The following is an 18906-nucleotide window of genomic DNA, read 5'->3' as shown; positions in this document are numbered from 1 at the left end:
GGACCGCCCATACACTGCGTTCGAAGCAGACGGCCGCCTTTGCCACTTTCTTAGGGTTCCCTTCGGCGTCACCAACGGGGTCTCGGTCTTCCAACGGGAGATGGAGCGAATGGTTGACCGGTACGGACTGCGGGCCACCTTCCCGTACCTGGACAACTTCACCATCTGCGGCCACGACCAGCAGGACCACGACGCTAACCTTTCCAAATTTCTCCACACCGCCACTCTCCTCAATCTCACGTATAACAAGGAGAAGTGCGTGTTCAGCACGAACCGATTCGCCATCCTCGGCTATGTAGTCCAGAACGGAGTTCTGGGGCCCGACCCCGATCGCATGCGCCCCCTCATGGAACTCCCCCTCCCCCACTGCCCCAAGGCCCTCAAATGATGCCTGGGGTTCTTTTCGTATTACGCCCAGTGGGTCCCAAACTATGCGGACAAGGCCCGCCCACTCATTCAATCCACCGTTTTCCCACTGATGGCTGAGGCTCACCAGGCCTTCGACAGTATCAAGGCCGACATCGCCAAGGCAGCGTGCACGCGGTCGACGAGACGCTCCCCTTCCAAGTCAAGAGCGATGCATCAGACGTTGCTCTGGCCGCCACCCTCAACCAGGCAGGCCCGTGGCATTCTTTTCCCGCACCCTCCATGCCTCCAAAATTCGGAACTCCTCCTTCGAAAAGGAGGCCCCTGCCATCGTTGAAGCTGTGTGGCATTGGAGGCATTACCTGGTCGGCAGGAGATTCACTCTCTTCACTGACCAATGGAAGGGGGAGTTCCTTCATGTTTAGTAACCAGATAGCGGGGCAAGATCAAAAACGATAAAATCTTGAGGTGGAGGATCGAGCTCTCCACCTACAACTTTGAGATCTTGTATCGCCCCGATAAGCTCAACGAGCCCGCCGATGCCCTATCCCGAGGCACATGTGCCAGCGCACAAGTGGACCGACTCCGGACCCTGCACAACAATCTCTGTCACCCAGGAGTCACACGTTTTTACCACTTCATTAAGGCCTGCAATCTGCCCTACTCCATCGAGGATGTCAGGGCTATCACCAGAGACTGCCAGGTCTGCGCGGAGTGTAAAACGCATTTCTACCGGCCAGACCGTGCGCGCCTGGTGAAGGCCTCCCGCCCCTTTGAACGCCTCAGCGTGGATTTCAAAGGGCCCCTCCCCTCCACTGGCCGCAACACGTACTTCCTCAGTGTGGTAGACGAATATTCCCGATTCCCCTTTGCCATCCCATGCCCCGACATGACGCCTGCCACTGTCATCAAAGCCCTCAACACCATCTTTGCTCTGTTCGGTTTCCCCGCCTCCGTCCACAGCTATCCTCATTTATGAGCGATGAGCTGTGCCAGTTCCTGCTCAACAGGGGCATTGCCTCGAGCAGGACGACCAGCTACAACCCCAGGGGAAACGAGCAGGTGGAGCGGGAGAATGGGACGGTCCGGAGGGTTTCGCTCCCAACTGGCAGCGCCAGGATCCATTCTCCTCCGTAGACACGTGCGACTTCACAAGCTGGACCTGTTGGTTGAGAGGGTACAGCTACTCCACGCCAACCCGCAACACGCTTACGTAGCGTACCCCGACGACCGCCAAGACGCAGTCTCCCTCAGGGACCTGGCACCAGCTGGGTCCCCCCCACCCCCCCTCCCCCTGCCCCGGCGCCACCCTCCCCTCCCCCAGCACACTCCACCGCAGCCCCCGCTCCAGGACAATCCATCCTCCCCTTCCTCCCACCCGGGGATGAAGAGGATTTCGACATGCTCTCGAATTACCGAAGACCAAGCCGACGCCCGAGTCGCCACCAGCACTGCGGCGCTTTCGACGACAGATCAAGGCACTGGACTGCCTAAATTTGTAATATTCTCTGTGATTTTTAAAAGCAACTTGTCTGTATATAGTTCTCCACCATCCCCGCTGGACTCATTTTAACAGGTGACGAATGTGGTAGTCACCACTGTATATATATGGGTTTTACGGTAAGGCCCCTGTACTACAGGTACGGAGATCCCTGTCTGCTGGCTCCGCCCAGTAGGCGGAGTATAAATATGTGTGCTCTCCGTATAGCAGCCATTTCGTCAGCTGCTGTAGGAGGCTACACATCTCTGTGTAATAAAGCCTCGACTACATTCTACTCTCGTCTCGTCGTAATTGATAGTGCATCAGTCAGGAACTGAGTGACCCTGGCAGAACATAAACTGAGCGTCCGTGAGCAGGTTATTGCTGCTTGTTAGCAGTTGATGACTCCTACCATCACTTTGTTGATGATGGAGAGTAGACTGATAGGACGGCAATTGACTGAGTTGGATTTGTCCTGTTTCTTGTGTACAGGACACACCCGGGCCAATTTCCACATTGCTGGGTAGATACCAGTGTTGAAGCTATACTGGAACAGCTTGACTAGAGGTGCGGTAAGTTCGGGATAACAAGTCTTCATTACTTTGAGGACAGCACGGTAGCACAGTGGCTAGCACTGTGGCTTCACAGCACCAGGGTCCCAGGTTCGATTCCCCGCTGGGGCACTGCCTGTGCGGAGTCTGCATGTTCTCCCCATGTCTGTGTGGATTTCCTCCGGGTGCTCCGGTTTCCTCCCACAGTCCAAAGACGTGCAGGTTAGGTGGATTGGCCCTTGGTATCCCAAAAAATATTCGGGAGGGTTATTGGGTTACGGGGGTAGAGTGGAAGTGAGGGCTTAAGTGGGTCGGTGAAGACTCGATGGGCCGAATGGCATCCTTCTGCACTCTATATTCTATGTTCTACTATTGCTGCAATATTGTCAGGGCCCATAGGTTTTGCAGTATCCAATGCCTTCAACCATTGTTTGATAAAACGTGGAGTGAATTGTATTGGTTGCAGACTGACATCTGTGATGCCAGTGACCTCGGGAGGAGACCAAGATGGATTATTCACTCGGCACTTCTGGCTGAAGATTGTTGTGAATGCCTCAGCTTTGTCATTTGCAAAATGTGCTGGAATCCTCCATCACTGACGATGGGAATATTTGTGGAGCCTCCTCCTCCAGTGAGTTGTTTAATTGTCCACCACCATTTACGGCTGGACTGCAGAGCTTAAATCTTTTGCGTTTACTGTGGAATCGCTTTGCTGCTTATGCTGTTTGACATACAAGTAGTCCTGTGCTGTAGCTTCACCAGGTTGACACCTCATTTGTAGGTATGCCTGATGTTGCTCCTAGCATGCCTTCCTGCACTCTTCATTGAACCAAGCTGGAACCCCTGGCTTGATGGTAATGGTAGAGTGAAGGATATGTCGGGCCATGTTGCTGTAGATTGTGGTTGAGTACAATTCTGCAACTGCTGATGGCCTACAGCGCCTCTTGGATTTGTTGCGAGATCTGTTCAAAGTCTATCCCATTTAGCACGTTGGTAGTGCCACACAACACGATGGAGAGTTTCCTCAATGTGAAGATGGGACTTTGTCTCCACAAGGACTGTGCGGCGGTCACTTCTATCGATACTGTCATGGACAGATGCAGCTGCAGCAGGCAGGTTGGTGAGGATGAGATCTTGTTGGTTCCCTCACCACCTGCTGCGGTCCCAGTCTAACAGCTATGTCCTTTAGGATACGCACAGCTCGGTCTCTGGTGGCACTACCAAGCTACTCTTGGTGATGGACATTGAAGTCCCCACCCAGAGTACATTCTGCATCCTTGTCACCCTTAATGCCACCTCCAAGTGGTGTTCAACATGGAGGAGTACTGATTTATCAGCTGATGATGAATGGTATGTGGTAATCAGCAGGAGGTTTCCTTGCCCATGTTTAACCTGAAGCCATGAGACTTCATGGGGTCCAGAGTCGATGTTGACTCCCTCCCGATTGTATACCACTGTGCCGCCACCTCTGCGGGATCTGTCTTGTCGGTGAGATAGGACATACCCAGGAATGGTGATGGTGGTGTCTGAAAGGTATGATTCTGTGAGTATGACTATGTCAGGCCGTTGCTTGACTAGTCTGTGAGACAGCTCTCCCAACTTTGGCACGAGTCCCAAGATGTTAATAAAGAGGCCTTTGCAGGGTAAACAGGGCTAGGTTTGCCCCTGTCGTTCCTGCGCGTGGGTCGATGCTGGATGGTCCGACCGGTTTCATTTCTTTTTCATGTTTTTGTAGCGGTTGAATACAACAAAGTGGCTTGATAGGTCATTTCAGAGGGCATTTAAGAGTGAACCACATTGGTGTAGGCCAGGTAAGGATGGCAAATATCCTTCCTTCAAGCACATTTGTGAACCAAATGGGTTTTAACAACAATCGAAAATGATTTAATTGCCATCATTAATGGCAATCTATGAAATCTATTAAACTTTTAATTCCAGATATTTTATTGAGTTTTAATTCCACTACCTGAGGTGGGATTTGAACCTGGGTCCCCAGATCATTAAAATGGGTCACTGGATAATAGTCAAGCGACAATACCACTATGCCATCGCCTCCCCCTTGAGGAGAGCAATGGGGTTCTCCCCATCTCCTGACCAACATTTTCCCCTCAATCAACACTAAAATAAATTGACTGTCATGTCTCCCTGCTTTACTATACTATATCCATCATAATTCATTGTTGTGAAAAACTTTGGAACATCTTGAGGTTTTGAAAAATTCTCTGTCAACGTAAGTTCCTTCCTTCATTCCTTAAAGCATCTTCTGCACCAATCTGCAAAAGCCAATCTCCTCTTTGGTCAAAATGACTATGAGGATATCATTATTTTAACTAAATGCAATGTTACCTGTAAATACGCAAACAAACTTAAGCACCCTCTGGACAAAATGGTAACTGCTGAATTTGGATAGTCAGATTTGTTGACACTTTTAAAGTGTAATTCCTTTTCAGGCACAAGAAAAGGTATTCATACAATTCAAATTAAAGGACTTAATTGAAAAAGGGGGTCATATATGCTGTGCAACATAGAACTTTTCTAGAAAATCATCGTAAATATTGTGGAGGTTTCAACCTATGGATAACTTTACACAGAAAGTGGTGGGTGCGGGGAATGCACTGCCAGCGGAGGTGGTGGAGTCAGAGTCATTAGGGACATTTAAGCGACTCTTGGACAGGCACATGAACAACAATAAATTGAAGGGGTGTAGGTTAGGTTGATCTTAGATTAGGATAAATGGTCGGCACAACATTGTGGGCCGAAGGGCCTGCACTGTGCTGTACTGTTCTGTGTTCTGTTATATATGTGTGTTTGGATGTGAATTATCTTCAAAGACAACATGGATATATTTGTGTTTCTCTGGGACTTACAAGAAATGTTCACGTCTTTCTTGATCCAGTTTCCACTTTGCCTCCCATTCCATCATTCTGCAATATGAGCTCATATCCAGAACCTAGGTTTGCATACTTACCCGAGTATCAGTCAGCAGACAAATTTCCACAGGCCACCTCTCACCTGTTCTTGGCAGGAAGTTGGCAAGCAGCATGCAATGAAGCCCTGTGGTTAAATTCTGCTGCAGATGGGCAGGAATCTAACTACAACCTGTAATGGAAACCTGCTTGGTTCACAACTACAGTGAGTTCACAACCTCAGGTATAGTGAGGGAATATGGTCAAACACCAGGCATTTTCTCATTGCAAGAGGAACAAATACGATGATTAGCAGCCGGGAATGCACTTTCCTGGGAGGGTGGTAGAGGCGGGTTGCCTCACATCCTTTAAAAAGTACCTGGATGAGCACTTGGCACGTCATAACTTTCAAGGCTATGGGCCAAGTACTGGCAAATGGGATTAGGTAGGCAGGTCAGGTGTTTTTCATGCATTGGTGCAGACTCAATAGGCCGAAGGGCCTCTTCCACACTGTATTATTCTGTGATTATGAGATTATGAGTAGTCTGGTTCGTGCAGCTCCTAGCAGCCAGTTACAGGATTTCTTTAGCTACCGTATGATGCAGGGTGTGGGGTAATGAAAGAAAGGAAAGGGATAGACTTGCATTTATGAAATTCCTTGGTCAGAAACAGTGCAAATTGTTTCACATACTATGGGCTGGATTCTCCGTTCCTGAGTGTTGACACCGGGGCTGGATTCGAGGACTTTCAAAACAGCAAAACTGGCGCTGAACCTGGACCGTTTCAGTGACTGTGGAGGGGCTAGCACTGGCGCCACATGGAACACAATCGATTCCAATGAAAAACGGTGCAGAATTCGCCGGGTCCGTGATTGACATTCGGGAGGCTGACAAGCTGCAGCCGCATACACACTTCATTCCACGCACACTGATCCTAGCCAACAAGATAGCAATGGTTACGCTGGGGTGCGCCCATCCCACTGATCGGTCGGCTGGGGCCAGACGGTACCCAGGGAGGACTGGGGGGACACCTATACAACCCGTGATCCTAAGTTCACAGTGGGCTATCAGTGGCATGCGCAGCTGCATAGCTGCCTTTCCGGCTGCGGCAGTGGTGTTCCGTGCCCGTCCATCCTGACCCCAGAACCCATTTCCTGACCACTCCCCGCTACTCCCCCCGGCCCTGGCAGAAGCCCCGCGGCCAACAGCACAACTGTCAGCAAACTATGGCGATGTTGGACATATTCCGTACTCCCTCTCTCTCCCTCAGCAGCCATGACGCCTGGTATCATTATTTTTGAAAGCACAAGTGAGCCAAGCCATCGGGAACACGGCCCAAGGAGGCGGAGAATCGTGAAGACTCCAGAGTATACCGGGTCAGGTTCGCTAATGATATGTAACTGTGTTTACTGTACGTGCATTCTGGACTGCATTTTCGCAGTTGTCGAAGAGACGGCGAATCAGCGATTTGGCGTCAAATCGCCCCCCACCGCGATTTTGGCGTCGGAATCTAGGGGGTGATTCTCCAATATTGGGCCCAAGAGTTTGCGCCGTCGTGAACGCCGTCGCGTTTCACGACAGCGCGAACCGGGCCCGGTTACATACAATTCTGGCCCCCATAGGGGGCCAGCACGGCGCTGGAGCGGTTCATGCCACTCCAGCCTCCTTTCGCGGCGCCCAATGGGCGCCGCACCAACCCACGCATGCGCAGTTGGGCCAGCTCAATCCTGTGCATGCGCAATTGGGCCGCGTCATCCTGCGCATGCGCGGGGGACTTCTTTAGCGCGCCCGCGCCGACTCAAGATGGAATTGGTGTTCAGGGGCCGGCCGCACCAGAAAGTAGGCCCGGGGGGGGGGGGGGGGGGGGGGGGGGGGAGGGCCCCCCTCCCTTCCCCCACAGGCCACCCCCCCCGACCGTTCCCGCAGAGTTCCCGCCGGCAGCGACCAGGGGTGAACGGCGCCGGCGGGACTCTGTCACATCACCGCGGCCGCTCGGCCCATCCGGGCCGGAGAATCGGCGGCCCCGCCGATTCCAGCGGCCCACGGCGCGCCAAATGCGCCGGCGCAAATGCCGCTGATTCTCCGCACCTCAGAGAATCGGCGCCGGCGTTGGGGAGTCGTGGCGCGGTTGCGGCGAATCTCCGGCCCGGCGCGGGCCTCGGAGCATCGCCCCCTTCCTTATTCTCCACCCAATCGTGATTCCCGATTTTGGCGTCAGTCAATGGGTAATCCCGCACTATTACTTTAAAGTACAGCAGCTGTTGTCATATAGGCAAACAAAGGGAAAGGAAACAAATATATTTCCTATTCCAAAATGATGGAGACTAAAGTCAACCATAACAATTACGGCACTGTAGTTTTCTATTAACAAAATTATATCCCTCAGTTATAATGACTGTAGTCACCCATAATCATATGTGAAATTATGGAGTGTAAATCTTATCCGAACACTACCTGAAATGATTACACACAGCTACAACAGCACAGTGTTCTATTCTATATAATCAATTATTATCATTAATTTAAAAACTTTTCAGCAATTTTACGTAGAGACATTTGCATGTGCTCTGCTTACAACGGTTCTTTTCTACAAGCAAATAGTTATTTAATATGGTTGCCTTCTATTAAATATAATAGTGGCATTACAATGTTACAGTATTAATAGGGCACAATCATACATTGCAGTATTTTTCTTACCGGATCTCTCTCAAAATCAGCAGTTTCTCTGGTTTATCTAATATAGAAAGTAGTGGCCGCACCAGGTCTTCCACTCCACCACCTGAAACAAACTACAAACAAAACTGATATTTAAATTGTATTTAAAACAACACATTCATCCTGTAATATAACCACAAGGTTATGTAGCATGGATAGTAATTAAACATATTTGAATTAGGAGCAGGAGTAGGCCATTTGGCCCCTCAAGCCTGCTCCGCCTACAATAAGATCATGGCTGATCTGATTGTAACCTCAACTTCACGTTCCTGCCTATCCCGATAACCTTTCATCCCCTTATTAATCAAGAATCTATCTTGCTCTGCCCTAAGAATATTTAAAGATTCTGCTTCCACTGCCTTTTGAGGAAGAGAGTTCCAGAGACTCACGACTCTGAGAGAAAACATTTCTCCTTATATCTATCTTAAATGAGCGACCTCTTCATTTTAAACAGCGACCCCTGGTTCTAGATTCTCTGACAAGAGAAGCATCCATTCCGCATCCACCCTGTCAATACCCCTCAGGGTGCTGAAGGTTTTGATCAAGTCACCTCTTACTCTTCTAAATTCTAGTGGCTATAAACAGAACCTCTCCAACCTTAGATTTAGATTTATTGCATGTCGATCGAGGTACAGTGAAAAGTGTTGTTCTGCGAACAATCCAGGCAGATCGTTCAATGCATGAAAAAAACATAGGTTATATGATAAATACACAATGTAAATACATAGACAACGGGTGAAGCATATGGAGTATAGTACTAACAACAGTAGATAAGATGCGTAGAGAGATCAGTTCAGTCCATCAGAGGGTCATTCACGAGTCTGGTAACAGTGGGGAAAAAGCTGTTTTTAATCTGTTAGTGCGTGTTCTGAGACTTTTGTATCGTCTGCCCGATGAAAGAGGTTGGAAGAGGACAACGCGCCCATTCCTGGTATTAATCTAGTAAACCTTCACTGAACTGCTTCTAACACATTTACATTTTTCCTTAGATAAGGAGACCAATACTACACAATACTCCCAATGTGATCTCACCAATGCACTGTACAATTGAAGCATTAATTCCCTACTTTTGTAATCAATTCTTCTCGCAATAAATTATGACATTCTATTCATTCCTGAACTAGGACATGTACTTGACCTTCTCTAAGTACAAAAGCTCCATAAGGTCACTCAACCAGGACGAAGCACTGGACGGTCCCAGAGTCCTCCACCCAAGCAGAACTCATTTCTGGGTTATTACCGACACAAAGGCGAGAGCATCCGTCTGCAGCTCCAGCCTGTCCAAGACCCCAAAGATGGCCACCAGCAGGCAAGGCTCCAGCCCAATACCAAGAATCCCTGACATGGTGACCCAAAAACGTACAAGTTTAGGACATGACCAGAACATCTTCCTCCTTTGCAGATGGGCAGCACGGTAGCATTGTGGATAGCACAATTGCTTCACAGCTCCAGGGTCCCAGGTTCGATTCCGGCTTGGGTCACTGTCTGTGCGGAGTCTGCACATCCTCCCCGTGTGTGAGTGGGTTTCCTCCGGGTGCTCCGGTTTCCTCCCACAGTCCAAAGATGTTCAGGTTAGGTGAATTGGCCATGCTCAATTGCCCTTAGTGTCCAAAATTGCCCTTAGTGTTGGGTGGGGTTACTGGGTTATGGGGATAGGGTGGAGGTGTGGACCTTGGGTAGGGTGCTCTTTCCAAGAGCCGGTGCAGACCCGATGGGCCGAATGGCCTCCTTCTGCACTGTAAATTCTATGAAAAAAAAATGTGCGTATGATTCGCAGGCTCCCGAGAATAACGCTGACGTATCCTCCATTCCTGGAAAAAAGTCTACTTACCCGCGCCCTGGTCAGATGTGCCCAATGCACCACCTTGAAGTGAATCAAGCTGAGCCTAGCACATTAGGAGGTGGAGTTTATCCTGTAAAGAGCCTCACTCCACAGCCTCCCAGAAAAAACTGGACCAGCTCCCTCTCCCATTTCCTTCTTACCTCAACCAATGGAGCATGCTCCACCAACAAGATCCGACCATGGGTGGCACGGTAGCACAGTGGTTAGCACTACTGCCTCACAGTGCCAGGGACCAGGGTTCAATTCCAGCCATGGGTGACTGTCTGTGTGGTGTTTGTAAGTTCTCACCGTGTCTGCAGTGGTTTCTTCTGGGTGCTCCGGTTTCTTCTCACAGTCCAAAGATGTGCAGGTTAGGTGGATTGACCATGCTAAATTGGCCCTTAGTGTCCAGGGATGTGCGGGTTAAGTGCAGTTATGGGATTGCAGGGATAGGGTGGGAGCCTGGCTCGAATGCTTTTCAGAGTATTGGTGCAGACTCAATGGGTTGAATGGCCTCCTTCTGCACTGTAATGATTCTATGATCATAAATATCCGATATATCCCCCTTCCCCAACTAAGCCAGTGAAAGGACTCTATCCAAAAGAGAAGGCAAGAGTGCCAAGGGAAAGGAAGGAATCTCTTTGGGCAATGCTATGGCCAGAGGCTCAATTGCCAAAGCAAACAAAAGCGGGGATAATGGGCAATCCTGCCTCATACTCCTATGGTATCCCAAGTTCAGGGCATTCATATTAACAATTGCGGTGGGGACCTTGTAGAGAAAACAGATCCGAGAGATAAACTTCGACTCAAAATCGAACTTTCCAAGGATCTCAAACAGATACACCCACTCGACCCTCTCAAATGTTTTTTCAGCGTCCATTGAAATAATCAGCTTTGGCTCAGGGACGTGAAAGGGGGACAAGATAAAATTAAGTAGTCGTTGATAGCTGCCGGCCCTAGTCTGTTCCGCCGAGATAACCCCGGGGAGGCAGGGCTCTAAGCGCATTACCAGAACTTTCGGCAACAGTTTAGCGTTGGTGTTCAGTAACGAACTAGGAAGATACGACCCACACTGTCGGATCCTTATCCTTCTTTAAAATCAAGGAGATCAATGCCTGCGCCAGTGTGACCGGCAATACCCCCGGAACATGGAAGCATTAAACCCATACATTTCATGATCTCCTCCGGGCTCAATGGGGATTCCAACTCCTCTCTTCTCTCCCGCTTCACAACTGGGATAGACAAGCCATCCAAACATTCCATCATGGGCAACTTCTCCTCCGGGGTCTCTGACTTATAGAGGCTTCAGTAAAAGGTCTCAAAAGCAGTTCTTCCCTGGGAGCAGACCAACCTGCCACTCAAGTCCTCCACTTGCACTATCTCCCGGGAGACATCCCACCGCTAACAGGTGACTGGCCTCCCCACCCCCCCCATATTCATAAAGTGCCCCCCTCAGGCGTCGCAGCTGGTGCACCACCTTGCCCATCGAGAGCAGCTCAAATTCCAACTGCAACATCTTCCTACTTGCCAACAACTCCAGTGTCGAGGTAAACGAGTATTGGCGGTCCACCTCAAGAATGGAATCCATCAACCTCTGCCTCTCCACTCTTTCAATCTTCTCCTTATGTACCTAATAGGAGATTACCTCCCCCTAATAACCACCTTCTGGGTCTCCCACAATGTGTAAAGCAAGATAGTCTCATTAAACTCAATGTACTCCCCAATGGCGGAGGACACCCATTCACAGAATCCTTTGTCCACCAGTAATGCTGTATCCAGTCCCCACGGGGGCGCTGAGAGTGCCTCAATACCAAATCCACAAAAAGTTAAGCATGATCTGAAATAACTATTGCCGAATATCCCGCCCTCATCACCCAAGAAAGGAGACCTTCACACCACAAAAAAGTCAATCCGAGAGTAGACCAGATGGACATGAGAATAAAAATGTAAAAATTGCCAAGGGTATGTCCCCTCACCCACAAACCCCTCCCCGTCACATACTTCCTATTTAGGTCTGCCAAAACTTTAGTCGCCAAAAAAATACCCTTTTATTAACCAAAATCTCAATCCCCTGAGCCCTACTATCAAATCCCAAATGGAATACCTGCCCCACCCAGCCCATCCATAGCCTTGTCAAGTCCTTTATCCTGCAAAAACACCATGTAAGCATTCAAACTCTTAATGTGTGCAAATACTCTAGATCTTTTCACTGGGCCATTCAATCGCGATAGAAGTGCGGTTTGCACTCCGCGCAGACCTGGCAGTCTCTGGTCACGGACTTGACCTCCTCGATGGAGTAGGGCAGGTTGCGAGCCTTGATAAAGTGGAAAAAGCGGGTGACCCCCCAGGTGACAGAGGTCGTTGTGGAGGGTACGGAGTCGGTCTACTTGTGCGCTGGCACATGTACCGCGGGATAGGGCATCTGGGGACTCATTGAGCTTCCTGGGTCGATACAAGATATGATAGCTGTAGGTGGAAAGCTCGATCCTCCACCTCAGAATCTTGTCATTCTTAATCTTGCCCCGCTGTGTGTTATTGAACATGAAGGCAACTGACCGTTCGTCAGTGAGGAGAATGAATCGCCTGCCGGCCATGTAATGCCTCCAATGTCTAACAGCTTCTACTATGGCTTGGGCTTCCTTTTCGACGGAGGAGTGTCGAATTTCGGAGGCATGGAGGGTACGGGAGAAGAAAGCCACGGGCCTGCCCGCCTGGTTGAGTGTAGCGGCCAGAGCAACATCCAACACATCGCTCTCCACTTGGAAAGGGATGGACTCGTCCACAGCGTGCATCGTGGCTTTGGCGATGTCTGCTTTGATGCGATCGAAGGCCAGTTGGGCCTCAGTCGTCAGGGGAAACATGGTGGACTTGATCAGTGGGCGGGCCTTGTCCGTGTAGTTGGGGACATTGTCTAGGTACAGGAACGTGGCCCGCAGCCCGTACTTGTCAACCATTCGGTCTATTTCCCTTTGGAAGACTGAGACCCTTTTGGTGACGCCGAAAGGAACCCTGAGGAAGTGATAGAGGCGGCCGTCTGCCTCGAAGGCAATGTACTGGCGGTCCTCCGGGCAGTTAGGGAGCTCTTGGTACGCAGACTTCAAGTCGACTGTAGAGAAGACTCGATACTGCGCAATCTGATTGACCATGTCAGATATGCGGGGGAGGGGGTACGCATCGAGCTGCGTGTACCGGTTGATGGTCTGGCTATAATCAATGACCATCCGGTGCTTCTCCCCAGTCTTGACGACCACCACTTGGGCTCTCCAGGGGCTGTTACTAGCCTCAATGATCCCCTCTCGCAGGAGTCGCTGGACCTCTGACCTGATGAAGCCCTGTCCTGGGCACTGTAGCGTCTTCTTCTGGTAGCGACGGGCTTACACTCCGGGGTGAGGTTTGCGAAGAGGGAGGGTGGGGCAACCTTAAGGGTCGCAAGGCTACAGACGGTGAGGGGGGGGCAGAGGTCCGTTGAACTTTAGGGTAAGGCTCTGGAGATGGCACTGGAAGTCGAGCCCCAGTAATAGGGCAGCGCAGAGGTGGGGCAGGACGTAGAGCCCAAAGTTGGTGTACTCTACGCCTTGCACAGTGAGGGTCGCGACACAGTACCCCTGGATTTCCACTTTGTGGGATCTGGAAGCCAGGGAGATTTTCTGGGTTGCGGGTAGAATGGGGAGGGAGCAGCGCCTTACCATATCTGGGTGTATGAAGCTGTCTGTGCTCCCGGAGTCGAAAATGCAGGCCGTCTCGTGCCCGTTGATCCGGACGGTCATCGTGGACTTCCTGAGGTGGTGCGGCCGGAACTGGTCGATTGTGACGGAGACGAGTGTCGGAAGGTGGCCGGTAGGCCGGACGGAGGCCAGCATACGGTCGGGTGAGCAGGGCTCCCGGGAGGCCGCGGAGTGGTCCCAAGATGACGGCCCCCATGAGTCGCCCATGGCAGGTGAGGTGCAAGATGGTGTCCAAGCTGGCGGCCCCCGTGAGTCGCACGTGGCGGGTGGGGTGTAAGATGGCGTCCAAGAGGGCGGCCCCCGTGGGTCGCACATGTCGGCCGAAATGAAAGACGGTGCCGCCCACAGGTCGCAAATGGCGGATGGCGCGGCAGCTGGGGGTGGCTTCGACAGGCAGCAGGCAGCGCTGCTGGGCCTAGAAAATTTAGGGGGGGCCTGGCCTGGTATGCTTTTGCGAAGTGTCCCTTCTTCCCACAGCCGTTACAGGTCGCGTTCCGTGCCGGGCAGCGTTGTCAGGGGTGATTACTCTGGCCGCAGAAGTAGCACTTCGGGCCACCGGTGTTGGCGGGCCGCTGCGCAGCGCAGGTTTGCGCCGCACCCGGGTCGGTTGATGGCTGCACCCACGAGGGTGCTTCACGGTCGGAGGTGTAGGCCACCATGTTCTGGGAGGCCACCTCCAGTGAGTTGGAGAGTTGTACTGTCTCTGGGAGGCCGAGTGTCCCCCCTTCTAATAATCTTTGGCGGATATAGTTTGAGTGCATGCCCGCGAAATAGGCATCCCTGATCAGCAGCACCGCGTGCTGGGTAGCCGATATCGGCCGGCAGTCACAGATCCGGCAGAGGATGCGCAAGCACACAGGAATTCCGCGAGCGATTCCCCAGGGCGTTGGCGTCTCGTGCGAGGAGGTACCTAGCATATACCTGGCTAACGGATTTCACATAATGTCCTTTTAGCAGCGTTATTGCCTCCGCGTACGAGGGGGCATCCCTGATGAGGTGAAAAACTCTTGGGCTCACCCGTGCGTGGAGGACCTGCTTCTTCTGGAGGTTTGTGAAGTCTTCGTTGAAAGATGCGAGGTATGCCTCGAAGCAGCTTAGCCAGTGTTCAAAAGTCTCTGTAGCATCAGCTGTTTGTGGGTCCAGCTGTAAGCGATCTGGCTTGAGTGAGGAGTTCATCTTGAGTGAAGAGTCCATCTTTAGAAGTTTAGTGTATTAAATTGATACACCATCAATAATAGACGACAAGTGATAAACCTAACTGAGGTTTTAATACACTAAACAGCAAGTCTCCTGCCTCTGGACCCGAACTGGGTCCGGAGGCGGAGACTTGCCACTTTTATACAGAAGCCTGAGGGGAGGAGCCACAGGCGGAGACAGCCTGGACAAGCCCAGGCATGTACAATACAGCACAGCGAATATAAGACAATAATGTGGTTTACCACACTCTCGTTAACTAACTATACAGCTAGCAGGGCAGCCTCCGCTCAGTGAATGAAAAAAAACTATCAACCAGCCCCCCACACATGTCCCACTTCAATAGTCAAAGAAAAAAGAACAATACCCATCCCACAAACAGCAAAAATACAAATCCAAACTCCAGAATTCCCAAAATCACCACAACAAATATCATCCGCCCTTCCCCCAAACAGAAACCTCACAACAAATCCAATTCACAGTTAGCTCGACCCCAGTCCATGCTTCTTCACAAACGCCTCTTTCTTCTCCAGTGAATCAACATAGTAGTCTTTTAAGTCCTAAGTTATTCGGAGACATGCAGGGTACCACACCAAAATGAACATTGCTCCTGTACAATGCGTCCTTGGCTTTGTTGAATGCCGTAGGCCTCTTAGCCAGCTCCACTCCCACATCCTGGTAGAACCTAATGACATGGCCCTCACATTTAGAGTCTCTATGGTCCTCCACCCACATCGCCCACGGAGATTCACAATAACGAGGCTTTTGTCTAAGCGGCCTGTGGGCCCGATTCAATTCAGGGGGCGATGTCATTCCACCATCCCCCACCATCTTCCCAAACCTGGGACCTCCCAGAGCTTCAGGCAGCCCTATAATTCTCAAGTTCTGCCTTCTGGATCATCCACCTTTGTGTCTTGTTATCACCGACCACCCGTGCTATCTCCACTTCCAGGGAGATGATCTGATCACTCTGCCATGAGAGGGCCATCTCCACACCTATGGCACCGCGCCTTATCCTTCACCATCAGATCTGCTTTTGCCAAGGCCACACGAATGGGAGCCAAGGCCCCTTCCATTGCTCTGCCGAGGTCTTCAGGGATGCCTGTAAGCATCTCAGCAGTTAGTGGAGTGGCCAAAGTCGCAGCAGGAGCCTCCTCCATCTTTTTAGCTGACGAGGCTCGAGAGGCTCCCGAGTTTGTAGATGATTCTTTACTTTTCTGCTGCCTGGTCTTGTACTTGTTGGGAATTCCTATTATGTGAGACTCTTATCCCCATTGAACTAATAAAGTTAACCTAATGATTGATGCAGGTAGGGCAGTGGATGTTGTCTATATGGACTTCAGTAAGGCCTTTGACAAGGTCCCTCATGGCAGACTGGTACAAAAGGTGAAGTCACACGGGATCAGGGGTGAGCTGGCAAGATAGATACAGAACTGGCTAGGTCATAGAAGGCAGAGAGTAGCAATGGAAGGGTGCTTTTCTGATTGGATAGCTGTGACTAGAGGTGTTCTGCAGGGATCAGTGCTGGGACCTTTGCTGTTCGTTGTATATATAAATGATCTGGAGGAAAATGTAACTGGTCTGATTAGTAAGTTTGCAGACGACACAAAGGTTGGTGGAATTGTGGATAGTGATGAGGACTGTCAGAGGATACAGCAGGATTTAGATTGTTTGGAGATTTGGGCGGAGAGATGGCAGATGGAGTTTAATCCGGACAAATGTGAGGTATTGCATTTTGGAAGGTATAATGCAGGTAGTGAATATACAGTGAATGCTAGAACCCTGAAGAGTATTGACAGACCGAGAGATTGAGGTGTACAGGTCCACAGGTCACTGAAAGGGGCAACACAGGTGGAGAAGGTAGTCAAGATGGCATACAGCATGCTTGCCTTCATTGGCCGGGGCATTGAGTATAAGAATTGGCAAGTCATGTTGCAGCTGTATAGAACCTTAGTTAGGCCACACTTAGTGTTCAATTCTGATCGCCACATTACCAGAAGGATGTGGAGGCTTTAGAGAGGGTGCAGAACAGATTTACCAAGATGTTGCCTGGTATGGAGGACATTAGCTATGAGGAGCAGTTGAATAAACTTGGTTTGTTCTCACTGGAACAACGGAAGTTGAGGGGCGACCTGATAGAGGTCTACAAAATTATGAGGGGCACAGACAGTGTGGATAGTCAGAGGATTTTCCCCAGGGTAGAGGGGTCAATTACTAAGGGGCATAGGTTTAAGGTGCGAGGGGCAAGGTTTAGAGGAGATGTACGAGGCAAGTTTTTTACACAGAGGATAGTGAGTGCCTGGAACTCGCTGCCGGAGGAGGTGGTGGAGGCAGGGACGATAGTGACATTTAAGGGGCATCTTGACAAATACATGAATAGGATGGGAATAGAGGGATACGGACCCAGGAAGTGTGGAAGATTTTAGTTTAGATGGGCAGCATGGTTGGCACAGGCTTGGAGGGTCAAAGGGCCTGTTCCTGTGTTGTACTTTTCTTTGTTCTTTGTTCCTCATCACCCCTGAAAACCTTGCAAAGTACTCTAGCAGAAGCCACTTCGTGTGTCTCTACATGCCGCCACCTGAAGTCATTTGCCAGATGTTTGCCCACTCATTGCCTATATCCCTTTTATAGCCTCATGTCCTCTTCAAAATGTACTTGCCTACCTATCTTTGAGTTGTCAGCAAATTTATCAACCATACTTTCAGTCCCTTCATCCAAGTAATTTTTATAAATTGTAAAACTCTGAGGCCCCAGCACTGATAAATACCACTTGTCGCATCTGCTAACCAGAAAAAGGACCCATTTCTTCCAACTCTCTGTTTCATGTTAGCTAGCTAATCTTCAATCCATGCCAATATGTTACCCCTTACATCATGAGCTTTTATTTTACACAATAATTTTTGATGTGGCACCTTATCAAATGCCTTCTGGAAATCTAACTACAGGAGTGCAGCTGAATTCCAGTTTACGTGTGTACACGGGGTCACCACTTCACTTCCAAGTTACAGAAAAGAAGCAGGAGCATCTCTGAAATTTCAGTCTCATATCAGCAATCACAATAGGGTTAGATTGGTGATTCAAGGACAGTGAATCAAGTGATATATGGCAACTTGGTAGGTGCCTGGGATTAGGGCTTCTGCTCAAACTCAGGCCAATAACCAACAAGAACTGATTGGCCCAGATGGCCTTTTTCGATGTTGCAATTTCTATGAATTTTTATGTAGTAATGTGTGAAATAATATTTTACCGCCATCTAGTGGAATATTAAATAATAACATTTTTTACTTTGGAACATTAAGAATATTTTGACCAACAGTTTCTCTGTGCAATAGGCATAAGATACAACCCTTTAAAAAATGTGTTTCAGATTTTTGTTACCCCTGTCCTCAGAACAATCTACTGAATGGTGGCTCTTTGGAGGGAAGGGTAGGTTAAATATTTGTTTCTGCATTTTGCAGAATATATAGGTTGTGCAAAAGTATATTTTGTTGCAGATAGATGCCATAACATTAATGTATTTTTCTTTTGAAAATTGTTGCGCCGATTCTTTCAGTAATTTACTCAGCAGTGGAATGCTACATTACAATTTTCCACCCCAGAGACTTTTGGATGCCCAGTCATTGAGAACATGCAAGACAGAAATCCCATAGCCTTTTGGGTACTGTACTAAGCTAATTAAGAGGTCTTGTGGCAGTGTCCCTATCTCTGTGCCAGAACATCTGGGACTTTATGGCCAAGATAGGTGCCTTCAGATCGTGGTCAAACAAGTTGAGTGTCAACTTGTAAATCCTTCCAACATCCTACAAGGTAACGATTGAAGCCTCTGCCTCCTGTTCCTATTCCCTATGGTCTCATTACTGATGTTATACTTGTGATTGAGTAGAAATAGTTTCTTGCTGTAGTCGATATTTGTAGTGAATGAAAATATTATATGAGGGAAATACCTGCTTACAGTGGCGCAAAACTGCATTTACTTCATCTTGATTCAGGAGTTTCCTGGCAATGTCTTCAATCACAGCTAGTGCATGGCTATACGAGTCTGTTGTTGAGAGGCCTGGTTGATCTCTCTGAGAGCCAAAAATGTTAAAGCGATGACTTCTTTCTTTATCTTAAATCAAAGGCAGGCATAAAAGTACAAATTACATTAA

The 18906-nt window shown here is 49.6% G+C and overlaps 1 protein-coding gene across 1 annotated transcript in view; it reads right to left on the bottom strand.

The window, feature by feature from the left end:
- The window catches only part of pdzd7a (PDZ domain containing 7a), a 153004-nt gene that overhangs the window by 75312 nt on the left and 58786 nt on the right, over window positions 1-18906 (bottom strand). The window contains exons 10-11 of the mRNA XM_072479557.1: window positions 18703-18866; window positions 8000-8091 (exon numbers count right to left, since the gene is read on the bottom strand). Of these exons, the coding sequence (XP_072335658.1) occupies window positions 8000-8091; window positions 18703-18866 (256 nt within the window). The remainder of the gene's footprint in view (window positions 1-7999; window positions 8092-18702; window positions 18867-18906) is intronic.

The sequence above is a fragment of the Scyliorhinus torazame genome, chromosome 16 (genome assembly GCF_047496885.1).
Source record: "Scyliorhinus torazame isolate Kashiwa2021f chromosome 16, sScyTor2.1, whole genome shotgun sequence".
In the NCBI taxonomy this organism is placed as follows: Eukaryota; Metazoa; Chordata; class Chondrichthyes; order Carcharhiniformes; family Scyliorhinidae; genus Scyliorhinus; species Scyliorhinus torazame.
Note: the sequence above shows the minus strand (reverse complement) of the source record. Positions and strands in the feature narration are given on the sequence as shown.